At 42.7% G+C, this 18,004-nt stretch overlaps 1 protein-coding gene across 4 annotated transcripts in view; it reads right to left on the bottom strand.

The window, feature by feature from the left end:
* AGTPBP1 (ATP/GTP binding carboxypeptidase 1) overlaps positions 1-18,004 on the bottom strand; it is a 200,998-nt gene that overhangs the window by 177,310 nt on the left and 5,684 nt on the right. For all 4 annotated transcript variants that reach the window (XM_062208617.1, XM_062208619.1, XM_062208620.1 and 1 more), the window contains exon 2: positions 1,908-1,972. In XM_062208617.1, the coding sequence (XP_062064601.1) occupies positions 1,908-1,939 (32 nt within the window). In that variant the 5' untranslated portion in view covers positions 1,940-1,972. The remainder of the gene's footprint in view (positions 1-1,907; positions 1,973-18,004) is intronic.

Below are 18,004 nucleotides of genomic sequence, written 5' to 3'. Positions count from 1 at the left end.
AAGACCTTTCTCTCTGTCTCTCTCTCTCACTGTCTAACTCTGCCTGTCAAAATAAAATAAAAACAAATAAGTAACCAAAGACAGCATCTAGAGAAGCCTCTGGAGATAGGGGAAGTGGTTCAATAGGTTTTCTCTGGAAATTGGTATGCTTTGATCTAGCTTGAGGAAACAAACAATTCAGAACAATACCTACAAGTATTGTTTCTCTGGGGGACAGTTTTGTGAATTCTCAGACATGTCTCAATATGCCACACAGTTGGGGTGACTAGTTCTGGGATTCCCCTAGATACGACCATCTAGAGGTGTTCAGGTCCCTTGTAAAATGGCACACAGTGTGCAAACAACACAGAACCTGCACACCTCCTTCCACACACTTTAAGTCATCTCTACTTATAATATCTAATAAAATCTGAGTATTACATAAATATTTGTAATGCTGTATTATTTAGAGAATAGTAAGAAAAAAGCTGTACATGTTTAGCACCAACATCATCTTTCTTTCAAATATTTTCAAACTCTAAGCAACTTCACAGTCTTAGAAATAATGATCTAGAGACTCATAGCTCAACTAAATACTTGCTTGACTTGATCTATTAAAGTAAGGAAATCACTTTTTCTTTTTAAACATAAAAAAGGCCTAATTCCCTTCTTGAAGAAAATATACAAGTATGCGAACAATGTAATTTTAGACAGACAGCATGATTATCTCATATGATTGATAACTGAAACACTTAGCAACCCCAGACAAATCTTATTTAAATCTAATGTTTCGTATAGCACATTACTGTTCATGATATAGCAAACTTAAAACACAGCTAAAATGCAAAGTTGCACGCATGTAAACATAAAACACTACCATAACGCAGAAATGTTGGGGCCGGCAGTGTGAGGTATTGGGTAAAGCCACTACCTGGGGCACCAGCATCCCATATGGATGCTAGTACAAGTCCTGGCCACTTCACTTCCAATCCAGCTCTCTGCCATGGCCTGGGAAAGCAGTGCAAGATGGCCCAAGCCCTTGGGCCACTGCACCCACATGGGAGACCCAGAAGAAGCTCCTGGCTCCTGGCTTCAGACTGGCCAAGCTCTGGCCATTGCAGCTATCTGGGAAGTGAACCAGTGGATGGAAGACCTCCCTCTCTCTTCTGTAACTCTCTCAAATAAATAAAAAAATCTTAAAAAAAAAAAACCAGAAATGTTGGTTACTATGGTTACTATCAATATTAACAAGCCGCCATTTACTGAGTCAGCCAGGCACTATTTAATCTTCACATCCTTATTATAACAGTATTATCATTAAACTAATTTTATAGATGACAAAACTGAGGTGTAGCAGACAGAGTTAAGCAGACTGTTCAAGGCTGTACAGCTAAGAAAACCTGAACATGGAACCAGTCTGCCTGACTTTTAACCAAACTTCAGACAATTCCCTGGCACTTTAGAACTTTCACAGAGATGATATAATGAGCTCTGACTCCGAAGACAAACTTTTCCTGTGAAGGTCCAAATAACAAATATTTTAGGCATTGTGAGCCACAGTCTGTCAAATTCCTCCACTTGGCAACCACAATGCAAATGCAGCATGGAAGGAGCAGGCCTGTGTTCCAATAAAATTCTCTTCACATAACTCAAACCCAAATTTCCTTCAGTCCTCAGGTGTCACAAAGTATTATTTTGACTTTTTAAAAGCAATTAAAAATATAAAACCCATTCTTAGGTCACAGGGCACACAACATAAAGAGAGGCCTTACATGGCCATGAGCCATAGTATACTGACTACTGTTTTAATATTAATAAACACTAACAAAATAATATAAATGTACTATTAAACATGAATAGCATTTTGAAGTAATGAGTTTCTAACAATTATGTCTGCAATTTCTATACATAAAAATATTTAGAATTACCTTTTCTCTGATACCACTTTTAACTTGCTCATCTTGAGTTACTTCATTTCATCATTGCAGGTAATCTGAAAGAAAAACGTTAATGACATTAAACACTTACACAACTGTGTTTTCTATTTTTATGATGTCATAAAAGCCAGGCAATGAAAAATGTTCATGGTGGGCAACACAAGACAGCACTGGAAACCAAAAGGGTTTTTTAAGTGCTTCTGGAGGGTCCCCTCAATGTGGAACATCTGACTATTAAAATAGCTAAAATCAGCCAGGAGGACGTGAGCAAAATCCTGGTGCTACAAAAATGCAGTTTGTGATCTGCTGTTAGGAATTCTTTTGAGACATTCTTACTGTTCTAATATTCCACCTTAAAATACTTGAACTACCCACTGCATCCTGTGATTAATGTACTTATTGTTTGCCATTCATACAATGGCCAAAGACTGGTAAATAAGTATGGTTATTTCTATATGAGAACACTTTCAATTAGTAACAGGTTGATTCTAAAGAGTAAAAAATATCTATATCATTATCTTGCTGAATGTACATAATACACATTTTCCCTCCATATTAAGAAAATACACTTTGTACACTTGAAACAACCTTCAATAGCAAGACACACAATTCTTATTATTGTTCAGATTTATTTTCTATTCACCAAAAAAATACTCTGAATGTCTTTTTACTTTTATACAGCAATGCTTAGAAAAGAAGATTTTTGTGGTATCACTAAAAAGTGAAACAATGACACTGTAATTAGTAATGCTATATTTAAACCAAAACATGCAAAATAGCAGTCTTGAAATGGTTTAACTTAGATTCAGAATTTTTTCTGAATCTGTAATTTTTCTATCAATAAGAATGTTTCAACAAAATACAACTCCAAAGCAAAGGATATAGGTATTTAGGACCATGCACAAAAAATTAGGACATTTTAAAGTCCATGAGGAATTTTACACTGCTATTTATTCTTTCTTTTAATAGGCTCATCTTTTTAAAGTGACTACAAATTCAGAGTAACTTTTCCCAGCTTCTGAATTATTATTTTTTTTTTTTTGACAGGCAGAGTGGACAGTGAGAGAGAGACAGAGAGAAAGGTCTTCCTTTTGCCGTTGGTTCACCCTCCAATGGCCGCCGCGGTAGCGCGCTGCGGCCGGCGCACCGCGCTGTTCTGATGGCAGGAGCCATGGGCTTATCCTGGTCTCCCATGGGGTGCAGGACCCAAGGACTTGGGCCATCCTCCACTGCACTCCCTGGCCACAGCAGAGAGCTGGCCTGGAAGAGGGGCAACCGGGACAGGATCGGTGCCCCGACCGGGACTAGAACCCGGTGTGCCGGCGCCGCAAGGCGGAGGATTAGCCTGTTGAGCCACGGCGCCGGCCCAGCTTCTGAATTATTAAGAATCACTATATACCTAAAGGCAGGAGGGGAAAAAATATGTGCTTTCAAAAGCACTATTGCTGTCATAAACAGAAATGATGTCACTTCTACTTGTTGAGTGCTAAGACTCTCTCTAAAACTACATTAACAGCGCATGTCATGTAAAGGTCGCTGCAAATTTTATTAGAACTATAAAAACTAATGTTGGGTACTTGCCATAGCCAACTCTATTTCAACAGTTAAGAAGTTATTCAAATTTGCAGGTCACAATGCAGGTTAACCACATTCTCCTCTCCCTCCAGAAAGAGTTAAAAAAAAAAAATAGCAGACAGTAAAGAAATAAAGTTCTGTTTAAGTCCACAGAGACAAAAAAGAAAAGTAAGGGGCAAAGAAGCATGGGTATTCTGTCCAGAATCCAGGAAACTGAGACTCCATGAACTCAGGAAATGTTCAGGACAGCAGAGAAAGTGACCATGAAACTACCTAAAAATTTCTGATTGCAATAACTTCTTAGCTCCTCCATATCTCCAGCCTCACCTTTATGGAAAATTCTCAGCCACTAAATACGTAACTCCTGACAAACAATTTTCTCTAATGAAACTGACAACATCAAAGAATTCTACTTTCTGGGACTTTTAGAGTTAGCTGGGAAAAAAGATCAGCTTTCAATCCTATCCTATTATCCTAGGGCGAATCCACTGCGTCCTACAGCTTTCAATTGCTGAAGCTGGAAGCCAGAGCGCTTTAGAGTAAATAAAAAGCTTCTTATGCTGTGAATATCTGTGATCACTGCACTATGATGCAGTAAGATCGGGCACCTAGAAACAGAGGCCTTGCATCTCACCAAGTTCAAGGCTTTGCCAAGCAAGTGTGACAAGACAGGGGCAAAGAAGCCACAAGCATAAGCAGAGGAGTGATTACAATAACCAACCACTAAATTCAGACACAATCTACTCTTTCCACATCATTGGATGTTTTCATCACCATAAAATCTGTCTTAAAGAGAAAAACTCCCCCCCCCCCCCACTGCCCCTATCTAGCTGGAGTCTCCTTTCTCTCCTCATGAAAGCAGTTACACACAGTGTGCACAGCCCTGTCTTCCCCTCTCTAGAGAGCACATTACAGGCAGGCTCTGCCCTTGTCAGTCAGCAACCAGCGACCTCCTGTTATGAAACCCAGTTATTGGTCCATGACCAGTCCTCTTCTCACACGTCCTACCGGCAGCAGCAAACACACCCTCTTTCTGCAAACACTCTCTCCTGGCAGTAGTCTGTTTGCTGCCTACCGCACAGGTCACTTCAAAGTCTCCTCTACAGAATGCCCGAGGCTCAGGTCCTTCTTGTCCTCTTCTACCTACAGTCTGTTCCCTGGTCACACCATCCAGCTTCCTGACAACTCAAACATCTCCACCTGGATCTCCTAGCAATATTACCAACTCAAAATCCACCCAACAGTGCTGCACCCTAGCTCTTCCAGAGTCACAAACAATCCTCTCCCCAGATGCTCAGCCCAAGACCTTGGCTACTTGTTTGTCTCCTGCCACACACACACACCAATCCATCAGAAAGTCCTGACTCCCACTACTTTCAAAACATACCCAAAATCTCATCTCCTCACTACCTACTAACCACAGTCAAGCCTTCTACCTTTGACCCCCCACATTCGATTCTCAATATAACATCCTGAGTGGCCCTTTTAAAACTCTGGAGGGACAGGGAGGAAAACACTTTAGTGAAGGTATCAGAAGGTGGAATCTTTGAGAAGATGATAACTGGGTCATCAGTGTAGAGTCTTCATGAATGAGATCAATGCCCATAAAAAGAAAACCAGAAGATCTGGTGTTCCCTTAGCAAGAAGAAGCCATCTGTGAACCAGGAATGGGCTCTCTCCAGACACCAAATCCACCAGAATCTTGACCTTGGACTACAAAACTGTGAGAAATAAACTTCTGTTGTTTATAAGCTACCCATTCTGTGGTATTTTGTTAGAGCATCAGAAGTGGACTAAGACAACTTGAAAACTGTTATCACTGAGTAATTGGTTATATACTATGATTACATATCAAAATCAATTTTAAGGGAATAGTTTCTATAAACTTACAAATGCTTAATATATGCCCCCATTATACCAAATACATCAATCCTATAATCTAATTCATCCCACACTCTTAACAACTTAAAAATGCATGGCTGGAGCTGTGGCATAGCAGGTAAAGCCACCACCTGCGGCTCCGACATCCCACATGGGTGCTGGTTTGAGTCCTGGTTGCTCCACTTCCAATCCAGCTCTCTGCTATGGCCTCGGACAGCAGTAGAAGATGGCCCAAGTCCTTGTGCCCTTGCACCCTTGTGGGAGACCCAGAGGAAGCTCCTGGCTCCTGGCTTCACATCGGCACAGCTCCGGCCATTGCGGTCATCTGGGGTAGTGAACCAGTGAATGGAAGACCTCTCTCTCTGTCTCTACCTCTCTCTATAACTCTTTCTAATCAATAAAATAAATCCTTTAAAAAAACTTACAAATTGTTTATTTCTAGAATTTTCCATTTAATATTTTCAGACCACAGTTGACCACAGGCAGCTGAAACCTTGGAAAGCAAAATCAGACAAACTGGGACTATGGCACGTGCAGAGATCCCAGAATCTAGTTCGGGGATTCTCAACCTAAGGTCTACAAGACATTGATATAGTTCTTTCGAGACATCACAATTTTTTAAATTAAACTATTTTTAAAAGTCCCCTGCACCATGCAATGCACATGAGCAGCATCAGTTTTGTCAGAAATCAGCCACATGTGGGTGTGGGTGGTAGGCCCATGTCCATCTGGTGAGGTGGCTGTGGTGCCTGCAGACTGCACTGCACAGAAAGGACGGGCTGACCAACATCAGCCTCTCCATGTTGGGTTACATCCCTGACCTCACCCATGCCCAAGACACAATTTACACCAGCTTTTCACATAAATCAACTATTTTTGGTTTTTACTCATTGGTAAGATGAGGCTCAAATAAAGATCCAGAGTTACAAAATTATATATATATATATATATAGAGAGAGAGAGAGAGAGAGAGAGAGAGATATTTTGATTTCTTGATTTTGCATAGTCATTTAAAAATATTTTTCACCAAAATAAACACAGATCACCTGAGGTTGTTTACTCCAAGAGCTCCATGAACCTTCTTAAGTACCCTCATATACAATAAAATTGTTTTTAAATAAAGAACAAAGCTGATTCACTAATATTTTCATTTTGCTGAACTTAAGCATTTACAGTTTTCACTGTCTACTGACAAGAGACCTTTCCTCCCTGTTCTTGAAGCTTATCAAGCAAGAAAAAACAAGTCAAAAAAAACCACGGCAAAGCATTCATTACTTTCCTTTGATTGACAGGTTGCTACTCTTTCACAGAAATCCAGAACTTTTGAAAGGACAGATCAATAAATCTCATCTTGACTGTGAAAAAGTTTGATGGTTCCTCAAAAAGCTAAAGAGAGAATTATCCTATGCCCCAGCAATTCAACCCCTAGATACACATACAAAAGAACTAAAAACAGGGATGCAAACATTTACACTGATGTTCAAAGCAGCATTTTTCACAAAAGCCAAAAGGAAGACAAATAAAATGCCTAGGAACAGTTGGAACGGTAAACAAGATGTGACATATGAATATAATGGAACATTATTCAGCAATCAAAAACATCAATGAGGAGAGTGCTGCAGGGTTAAGATAGCACTTGGAAAGGCCCCATTCTGTATCAGAGTGCAGGGTTCATGCACAGCTCTGCTTCCATTGCCAGTCTCCTCCTAGAGGCAACAGCTGATGACAACTAAGGATTGAATCCCTGCTGCTCACAGGGAAACAGATTGAGTTCCAGCCCAGCCCAGCCCAGCCCCAACACTATGGGCATTTGGAGAGTGAACCAGCAAATGGAAGATATCTCGATCTCTGTTTCTCTCTCTCTCCTCAAATAAAATGAAAAGAAAGGCCAGTGAAGTTCTGACACACCGTACAAGGATGACCATAAAGTTGTTATGCTAAATGGACTAAACATAAATGTGAAGACCTGAAGCCATAAAACTCTTACAAGAAAGCAGGTGGAAGGATTATCTGTATCTGTCTTCCAATGATTTTTTAAACTGAGACACCAAAAGCATGACCCACAAATGCAAAAATAAACAAATGGAAATATACAAAACAAAAGCACAGCAAACAATCAACAAAATGGAAAGGCAGCCTATGTATGGATACCTTACATACCTTATAAGGGATTAATACACAAAATAATAAAGAATTCATACAACTCAACAGCAAAAAAAGACTGCCTGATTTAAAAATCAGCAAAGGATCTGCACAGACATTTTCCCAAAGGCAACATAAAAATTGTTAACAAGTATAAGGGAACTTCAATAAGTTCATGGAAAATGGAATTGAAAGATGAATTTATTTTCATACCAAAAATATTTAAAATTCATGAATCAGGGGTCTTCAAAAAGTTCATGAGTAATGCGCACATATGAAAAATCTATGCATGTACTTGAAAAACTTTGCTTAAAAATAAACTTATCTTTTGCCAGCGTCATGGCTCAATAGGCTAATCCTCTGCCTGCAGCGATGGCACACCGGGTTCTAGTCTCAGTCAGAGCACAGGATTCTGTCCCGGTCGCTCCTCTTCCAGTCCAGCTCTCTGATGTGGCCTGGGAGGGCAGTGGAGGATGGCCCAAGTGCTTGGGCCCTGCACCCGCATGGGAGACCAGAAGCACCTGGCTCACCGCCTGCAGCGGCCATTGTGGGGTGAAACAACGGAAAAGCAAGACCTTTCTCTCTGTCTCTCTCTCTCAATGTCCACTCTGCCTGTCAAATAAATAAATAAATAAATAAACTGATCTTTTAATTTCTTTTTTTTTAAATACTTTATTTATTTTGAAAGAGAGATCTTCTATCCGATGGTTCACGCCCTAGGGCTGCAACAGCCAGGGCTGGGCCAGGCCAAAGCCAGGAGTTAGGAGCTTCATCTGGGCTCCCACATGGATAACGGGGCCCAAACACTTGAGTTATTTTGCACTGCTTTCCCCAGGTCATTAGCAGAGAAGTAGACTGAAAGTGGAGAGGCCAGGATAGAACCATTGCCGTTACGGGATGTCAGAGTCACAAGCGGTGGTTTTACCCACTACACCACAACGCTGGCCCCTTTATTTCCATTTTTCCACTAACTTTTTGAAGTCTGATCCCCTCAGAAATAAAAAGGCATTCACCATTACTTACTAGGACAATTCAAATCAAAACCACAATGAGGTGTCACTTCAAAACATTATCATCAAAGAGACAGAGATCTACAAATTGCTTCATGGTGCCTCTAGGTATAAGGGTTGAGAAAAGCTGATCTAGTTACTAGTAGGCAGGGCTAGCACAGACCAGAACAGGCCCAGAGTGGTTCTACCACAGGCAAGTACAGGTGGAGGTTCCTCATCACCACAGACTCCTCACCCCAACAGCTTCCTGATTCTGAAATAGCAGTCAAAGAAATGAAGCATTGGAAGCAACTTCACAGCTAGGTAGGAAGCACCCTAGCCACAAATGAGACTATACAACCTTCCTGCCTGCATGCTAAGGTTTTGGGAGTTGTTCCTCCAAGGTCAGCCTAGGAGTGGGCATCTGGCAAAGCAGCTGATCCGCTGCTTGGGAGCCCCACATCGCACACTGGGGTGCCTAGGCTTGAGTTCCCACTTCCAGCTGCCTGCAAATGTGCATCCCAGCAGGCAGCAGATGGTTCAAGGGCCTGGGCCCCTGCCACCCACATAGGAGGCCCCGCACTGAGCTCTGGGCTCCTGGCTTTGGCCTGGCCCAGCACCAGCTATTGCAGGCATTTTGGGAATGAAACAAAGATGGAAGATATCTATATATCCTCTCCTCCACCCCACCCCTTCACTTCTTCTACCTTTTTAATAAAAATAAATAAATAAAAACTTTAAAAACTCAATCTAAAGTCTCCTTCTTTAGATCTCCCAACAATTCTATCAGCCACTTAGTGCCTGTGCCAGATACTGATTTACTGTTCCTCATCTCCCAATCCATCCTTTTTTGTCTGCTCCACGAAAATGGATTTATGTTCATTAAATATTTTTCCTTTGCCAGCTGGCATGGTATTAGGCTTGGTTGGCAGAGAGCACTAGAAAGACATTTCGGGGAATTCTGCTTCCAGGCTCCAGGGCCCCGCTCCTACATCAGGGCTTCTCCCCCACCAGGCTTCTGCAGTATGCACACCCTGGGCAACAGGAGCCCAGGCAGCTTTGCAGCACAGAAGCCTCTGGTGAGACATCCCAGTGAACAGCATTCCCTGGCACCCCAAAGGGCAAGGTCCCAGCAAGATCCACTAGTGAGGAGCCATTACTACTAGCCTTAACCTTGTCCTTTCTCTGTTTTAAAAAAGAGTGACTCATTTAATTTAAAGGCAGCATCACAGAGAAGGGGCAGGGGAGAGAGAGAGAAAAAAATCCTCCATCTGCTGGTTCACTCCCCAAATGGACACAGCAGCCAGGGCTGAGCCAAGCCACACAGGAGCCAGGAGCTTCATCCAGGTTTGCCACGTTGGTGGCAGGGGTCCAGGCACTTGGGCCATCTTCCACTGCTTTCCCAGACCATTAGCAGAGAGCTGGATCAGAAGCAGAACAGTTGGGTCTCGAACTGGTGCCCATATGGGATGCTGGCTTTAAAGGCAACAGCTTGATCACACAGACCCACTCCTGTCCTTTCCAACAAGGGCTAGCTCTCACCTGGAAGGTAAGGAAGCATTCTACTCCTGCCCTGGGGTGGCCCTGCTCCTCATATTTACTACTCCTTTACTCTTTAATCTGTACTTCTTACTAGGAAATTCCTCACTGATCCAATCCCTTCTGATAGTCAATAATGATTCATTATTTTTTCTACTTCCTGATTGAACCCTACTGATCATACACCAACAATTCTCTCTAGTATTTAATAGCCAACAGCAAACTCTCTGCAACGGTCCCTTCACAGTTTAAATAAAGAACCAAGAAGAGAGTAGGGTAGGTAGTACAATATCCTAAGAGATAAAGTTGTGGCACCAATATTTTAATTAGGAAGTGATAGTAATTATACGTACCTAGGATACGAACTGCTGGTTCATATTCGTAGGTCAGCCTACTAAATACTCTAATTGTAATATTAACTCCATCTTAGAATACTATCATTCCTGCCATGCTTAACCTCTACTTTAAAATTTAGGGGGCCATCACCGTGCTGGAGCAGGTAAAGCCAACGCCTGCAGTGCCGGCATCCCATATGGGCACCGGTTTGTGTCCTGACTGCTCTTCTTCCAATCCAGCTCTCTGCTATGGCCTGGGAAAGCAGAAGATGGCTCAAGTCCTTGGGCCCCTGCACCTGCATGAGAGACGCAGAAGAAGCTCCTAGCTCCTGGCTTCCCATCAGCGCAGCTCCACCCAATGCGGCCATTTAGGAAGTGACACAGCAGATGGAAGACCTTTCTCTCTGCCTCTTCCTCTATATAACTCTTCCTTTCAAATAAATAAATACATCTTTAAAAGAAAAAAAAAAAGAGAACATTTAAAAAATCGTCCACATCCCATTCTAGAGTACTGGGTCATTGCCTAGCTCTGGTTCCTGACTCCAGCTTCATGCTAATACATACCCTGGGAGGCAGCAATAAGGACTCAAACAGTGAGATTCCTGCTACCCATGTGGAAGATGTGGACTGAGTTCCAGGCTGCTGCTGCAGGCATTTGGAGAGCGAACCAACAGATGGGAGCTCTCTCAGATCTCTCCACACTCCCTGCCCCGTCTCTCAAATAAATAAGTTTTATTTAAAGTGCCCACCATAAGACTCAACTAGTCCACTCCTAGGCATATACTCGAAAGGAATAAAAACATTCGTCCATATAAAAACCTGTATGAATGATCATAAAAGCTTTATTCATAATAGCCAAAAAGAGAAAACAATTCAAATGTATGTCCTTACAAAGGAATATTAGTTGGTGATGCAAAGAACTTAAATATTGGCACAGTGGTTAAGATGCTGCTTGGGATGCCTGCCTCCAATATCAGAGTGCCTGGGTTCAAGTCCTGATCCCACTCCCAATCCTGCTTCCTGCTAATGGAGACATTAAGAAGCAGGAGGTGAGGGGCCGGTGTCCTGGCGCAGTAGGTTAATACTCCACCTGCAGCGCCGGCATCCCATATAGGTGCCGGTTCTAGTCCCAGCTGCTCCTCTTCCAATCTAGCTCTCTGCTATGGCCAGGGAAAGCAGTGGAAAATGGCCCACATGGGACACCAGGAAGAGGCACCTGGCTCCTGCCTTGGGATCAACGCAGCTCCGGATGTTTTGGCCATTTGGGGAGTGACGGAAGACCTTGCTCTCTATCTCTCCTTCTCACTGTCTAAATAAATAAAATCTTTAAAAAACAAAACACAAAAAGAAGAAACAGAAAGTGATTTAGGTTCATGTACTTGGGTCCCTGCCTTTCATATTAATTTTAAGTTGTCTGGCTGGTGCCGCGGCTCACTAGGCTAATCCTCCTCCTGCAGCACCGGCACACTGGGTTCTAGTCCCCGTCGGGGCGCTGGATTCTGTCCCGGTTGCTCCTCTTCCAGCCCAGCTCTCTGCTATGGCCCGGGAAGGCAGTGGAGGATGGCCCAAGTCCTTGGGCCCTATACCCACATGGGAGACCAGGAGGAAGTAACAGGCTCCTGGCTTCAGATCGGCGCAGCACGCTGGCCGTAGCAGCCACTTGTGGGGTGAACCAACGGAAGGAAGACCTTTCTCTCTGTCTCTCTCACTGTCTAACTCTGCCTGTCCAAAAAAAAAAAAAAAAAAATATACTTTAGGCTGTATACTTTAAATGTATAATTGGTATGGTATGTAAGTTATACCTCAACAAAACTTAACAATTTATGTGGGAACCTTAATAATTCAAATGTTCCTTTATGCTGCCTCAGTGTCTACCTCCTACCATACAATACAATGCAAAACAAAAGCAGAATTACTAACCCACCAGGTCCTCGGCGATGGACTCCGAATTAACCAGCAGAGGTGCAGAGCCACACTGAAACATCCATGTTTCTTTTATTTATGATTTATTTATTTATTTGAAAGTCAGAGAGAGACAGAGAGGGCAGAAAGATCTTTCATCTGCTGGTTCACTCTCCAAATAACTGCAACAACCAGGACTGGACCAGACCAAAGCCAGGAGCCAGGCACCTCATCCAGTCTCCCACGTGGATGCAGGGGCCCAAGCACATGGGCCACCCTCTGCTGCTTTTCCAAGCACATTAGCTGGCAGCTGCATCTGTGGAGCAGACAGGACTTGAACCAGTGCCCATACAGGAAGCCAGCATTGATGATGGCAGCTTAACCTGCCACACCACAGTACCAGCCTCCATCCATACTTCTACATAAAGATTCACGGTGTATAGTTCCCTAAAGTGGGATGTCACTAACGTATGAGTTGATTTTTTATATATTTAGAGGAGGCTTATGCTAGAATTAAATGTGGGGTAGGCATTGAGTGCAGCAGCTGAGATACAGGTTGGGATGGCCACAGGCCCCCTCAGAGTGCCTGGACTCAAGCCCCTCCTCTGCTTCCAAGTCCAGCTTCACCTTGACTCATACCCTGGGAGGCAGCAAGGAATGGCTCCAGTATCTGAGTCCTTGCCACCCACAGGGTAGATCTGTATTGAGTGCCAGCCTCCTACTTCAACCTGGCCCAGCCCCCAGCCCCAGCTACCTAATTCTTTCTTTCTCTCTCTCTCTCTCTCTCTCTCTCTCTCTCGCCCTCTCTGACTTTCAAATACAAGTGCAAATAAAAGTAAATACATTTAAAACTTGTTACTACAGGAATTTGATCTTAACAGCAGAAAATCATAAAAGCAGTATCAGCCTGCTCTAGATAGCCTAACAAAAAGCACCTAACAAAAAGCAAACAATTTTGTCTGCTCTTGTGTTAAAAAAAAAAGTACACATTTTTTGAGGTTATCCTGATCTTTTGCTCTCAACTGGAGCTAGTTCCAGAGCATGATGGATCTAAAAGCTGTTCTGGTCTCACTGACTTAAGACTGAAATCAAGCCCATCAGCAAGCCAGCAGGCACTGGTGTGCACACACAAGGTATTGGAATCTCACACACTTAAGCTGTCCTAATTTTCATTCTGCAGAAAAGTCAAAGAAACTCTGATGCCTACTCCAAAATTCAAGTTGTATATTCTAATTACATGACTAGTTCACATATACAAGTTTTTAAGTTAAATAAACTGCTAAAAAATACAAAGAAACACACAGCTCACGCTTGCAAGTTCAATCTAAATCGTTTAAATATGCTCAGTGTGAGAAACTATCATGCCCTTTCATTGTTTTTGCTTACATGCCCCGATCCAGTTCTCATTCCACCAGAACAACTTCACTATTTTATTCTCATCTATTTACACAAGGAATTCCCTGCCAAATACCATTAGACAAAAAGTTTCCAGTGCTGAAAAACATCTGCAGAACATTGGTCTACTGAACAATGATAAGCTTGACTGTAAAATATTAGATACTGTTCTTGCTAGACTGTGGACAACTGAGCAAACTGAAGATCCTGGAAGCTGGCTGGAGAAAACAAGAACACTGAGAAGGCATCACCTTCTGTCAACTTCTCATCGCCGCTTCATGATCGGAAAGGAAATCACTTTAGGAACACTCAAAGGAACGGACTATTTCACTATTCCCCAATACCAGCTCTATCACTGAAATGCAAAATGGCAAATCCATGGCACAGCCTGTGATGCTGGCACCCTGTATGAGCACTGGTTCAAGTCCTGGCTCCTCCACTTCCAATCCAGCTCTCTGCTAACGCACCTGGGAAAGCAACAGAAGATGGCCCAAACACCCACATGGCTTCAGCCTGGCCCAGCCTCAGCCTTTGAGGTTACTTGAGAAGTGACCAGTGGATGGAAGATCTCTTTGTGTCTTCCTCTAACTCTGCTTTTCAAACAAATAGATGATTAAAAGAAAAAAGAAGGAGGGAAGGAAGGAAAGAACAAAGGAAAAGCAGACCAGCAAATCCAGGTTATTTAACAAGAAGCAACCCAAAGAAGATGGCCTTGACAACATCACTAACGAAAAAGTGAGAAATCTTGAGCACAAGAGGCAAATAACAGCTGTAATCTAAAGAAAGACTACTACCATTTCCAGCAACAGTCATGGAGATTCCTTCCTGAGATTAATGGTTAAGGAATAAATACAAACACTGTAGAGGGTTTGAATGATATTAACCTTGTCTAAATTACTGTAGTGAGGTACACATTTTTATCTAGTTACCTTACTCACATGATATCCACAGATTGCTTTATGAATGTTTTAGCCCAATCTGCAAAAAGGCAAATTTAATTTACCTAGATTACTGTCATCAATTTGAGGATAAAAGGTAAGAGGCGATCTACAAAATAAAAAGAAGCTTTTACGTTTTCTCTTTCCTGATTTTGCATCCTAATGGCTATCAAGTCTGGATGGATGGTTCAAACCTGCTCCACAAAAAATGTTCAGACACTTTAAAAAAAATTTTTTTTTTGCTCTATGACATTTTATTACAAATAAATGGAGCCTCATGTCTGGAGAAAAGTATCTCATTACACTTCAATTTAATTAAATAATTTCTTTAAAATGTTTTTCCTCAACCCAGATTTAAAATGACTGTCTTAAGACTTAACCAGTGCTGAAATCCTAAGTCTATATATGAATGACACATGATATTAAAATTCTTTTTTTTTTAAGATTTAATTTATTTTATTTGTGAGGTAGAGTTACAGATAGTGAGAGGGAGAGACAGAAAGAGATCTTCCTTTTGCTGGTTCACTCCCCAACTGGCCGCAATAGTCGGAGCTGGGCTGATCGGAAGCCAGTAGCCAAGAGCTTCCTCTGGGTCTCCCACGTGGGGGCAGGGGCCCAAGGACTTGGGCCATCTTCTACTGCTTCCCCAGGCCACAGCAGAAAGCTGGGACTAGAACCAGCGCCCATATGGGAGGCTGGCACTGCAGGTTGAGGATTAACCTACTGCACCACAGCGCCTGCCCCAGATCAATTTTTTTTTTTTTTTTTTTTGACAGGCAGAGTTAGACAGTGAGATAGAGAGACAGAGAGAAAGCTCTTTCTTTTCCGGTGGTTCATCCCCCAAATGGCTGCTAGGGTCGGCGTGGTGCGCCGATCAGAAGCCAGGAGCAAGTTTTTTCCACCTGGTCTCCCATGCAGGTACAGGGCCCAAGCACTTGGTGCATCCTCCACTGCCTTCCCAAGCCACATCAGAGAGCTGGACTGGAAGAGGAGCAACTGGGACAGAACCGGCACCACAACCGGGACTAGAACCCAGGGTACCAGTTCCGCAAGCGGAGGATTAGCCTAGTGAGCAGCGGCGCCAACCCAGATCAAAATTCTTAACTTGAAATTTTCTCTGCCTCTAACTTACAATTATGCCCATTAAAATGAATAACTTTTTTTAGGGAAAGTACCATATCTCAAAATCAGTCCCAGTAGAAATCCAAATATTCAGGACATGAGGAATAAGAAAGCAATACAGCATATACAAAGCAATCACAGTAGTAAAACAACAGAAATGCATCCTCCTTATCAGTAATGAAATGTACATGGACCAAATTTGCCAACCAAAAGACACACATTGGCAGAGTGGAGATTAAAAAAAAAATCAATCCCACTAAATGTCACCTGTAAGGTTCTGACTTTGGAGTCAAAGGCACAACAAGGTTCAAAGGGAATGGATGGAAAAAGATACCCCGTGCATACAGTAACCAAAACTGGGCAGCAGCGTCTACTCTAGTATCAGACAAAATGGCTTTAAATCAAACAAGGACGCCAGAGACAAAGAATATATTAATAAAACAAGATATTACCAAAAGGTTCAGTAGAAAGAAGGTATAATTATCAACCTATGCAAATCTAATAATAGACACCAAAATACACAAAGCATAAATTGTCAGAATTAAAAGGGGAAACAGAAGATCTGGAAACAAATCAGCACATGAAAGAGACAGCTGCACTCCTCACAACAGCCAAACTATGGAATCAGCCCAGATGCCCACTGATGGATAAACAAAACCTGGTATACGTCACAATGGAATGCTACTGAACCATAACAAGGAAGGAAATCCTGACATTTTCAGAGATGTAGACAGAACTGCAGATCGTTCTGTTAAGTGAAACAAGCCACATGCAGAAAGACAAATATTGTAGGTTCACATACATATGGAAGCTAAAGCGGGTAAAAGCCACCACTTGCAATGCGGCACCCCACATCAGAGAGCGGCATCCCAGCTACCCTGCTTCCAATCAGGCAGTGGAAGATGGCCCTGCCACCCAGGTGGGAGACCAGGATGCAGTTCCTGGCTGATGGCTTCAACCTGGCCTACATCTATCTGCTGTGGCCATTTGGGGAGTGAACCAGCACACAGATCTCCACCCACCCACTCACCCACCACCACCATTCTGCCTTTCAAATAAATACATTAATTTTTTTTTTAAGTAGTCCATCTGAACTTAGAACAGTGTTCACTAAAGGTTGGAAAGGATAGAGGAATAAAAAGGATCTGAATAATGGGTCCTGAAGCAAGTCAGACAGAAGTACCAAGTTCTAGTGTTCCAAAGCACAGTGGGACAACTTTAATTCCTAATAATATATTATATAAATTATAATAAACTGGAAAAGAGGAGCTAGTAGGATTTAAGAACAAAGATAAGGAAATTTACTTCCTAGTTTGATTGGTTCAAGATGTATATGCACTCAAATGTTGTACCCTATAAATACATATAAGTATTCCATGTTAATAAAAACAGTTAAATAAAATAATTTTTAAAAATTAAAAAAGGCCGGTGCCACAGCTCACTAGACTAATCCTCTGCCTGCGGCGCTGGCACCCCAGGTTCTAGTCCCGGTTGGGGCACCGGATTCTGTCTGGTTGCTCCTCTTCCAGTCCAGCTCTCTGCTGTGGCCCGGGAGTGTATTACAGGATGGCCCAAGTGCTTGGGCCCTGCACCCACATGGGAGACCAGGAGGAAGCACCTGGCTTCTGGCTTCAGATCGGCGCAGCGTGCCAGCCGTGGCAGCCATTTGGGGAGTGAACCAACGGAAGGAAGACCTTTCTGTCTCTCTCTCTCACTGTCTAACTCTGTTAAAAAAATTTTTTTTTAAATGCAGAAGTTGTTCTACAATAGTTAGGGTTCTCAATACCACCCCCACCCCCACCCCCAATAAAAACAGAACAACCAGGCAAAAGTAAAGAAATAGAGGACTTGGCAACTAGACCTAACTAAATCTAAAAAATCACAGAGAGGCTGGTAAGGCAGTGCAGCGGGCTAAGCCACCACCCAAAACAAAGGCAAACCTTAAGCAAGATTAAGAAAAAAGAAGATTCAAATTACTAACATCAAAAGTGGATACGGGGCCAGTGTTGTGGCACAGTTAAGCTAATGCTGGCAATACGGGCCAGCATCGTGGCATAGCAGGTAAAGATGCCATTAGCAATGCCTGCATCCCCAGTGGAGGCTGCTTCAAATTCTGCTTTTTTCCACTGCCGAACCAGCTCCCTGCTAATGGTGGAAGATGGCCCAAGTTCTTGAGCCCCTGCACCCATGCGGGAGACCCAGAAGAAGCTCCTGACTCCTGGCTTCGGATCAACCCAGCTCTGGCCACTGCAGCCATTTGGGGAGGAAGA

The sequence above is a fragment of the Lepus europaeus genome, chromosome 12, assembly GCF_033115175.1.
Source record: "Lepus europaeus isolate LE1 chromosome 12, mLepTim1.pri, whole genome shotgun sequence".
NCBI classification, from domain to species: Eukaryota; Metazoa; Chordata; class Mammalia; order Lagomorpha; family Leporidae; genus Lepus; species Lepus europaeus.
The sequence above is the reverse complement of the archived record's forward strand: the minus strand, read 5'-3'. Positions and strand labels throughout refer to the sequence as shown.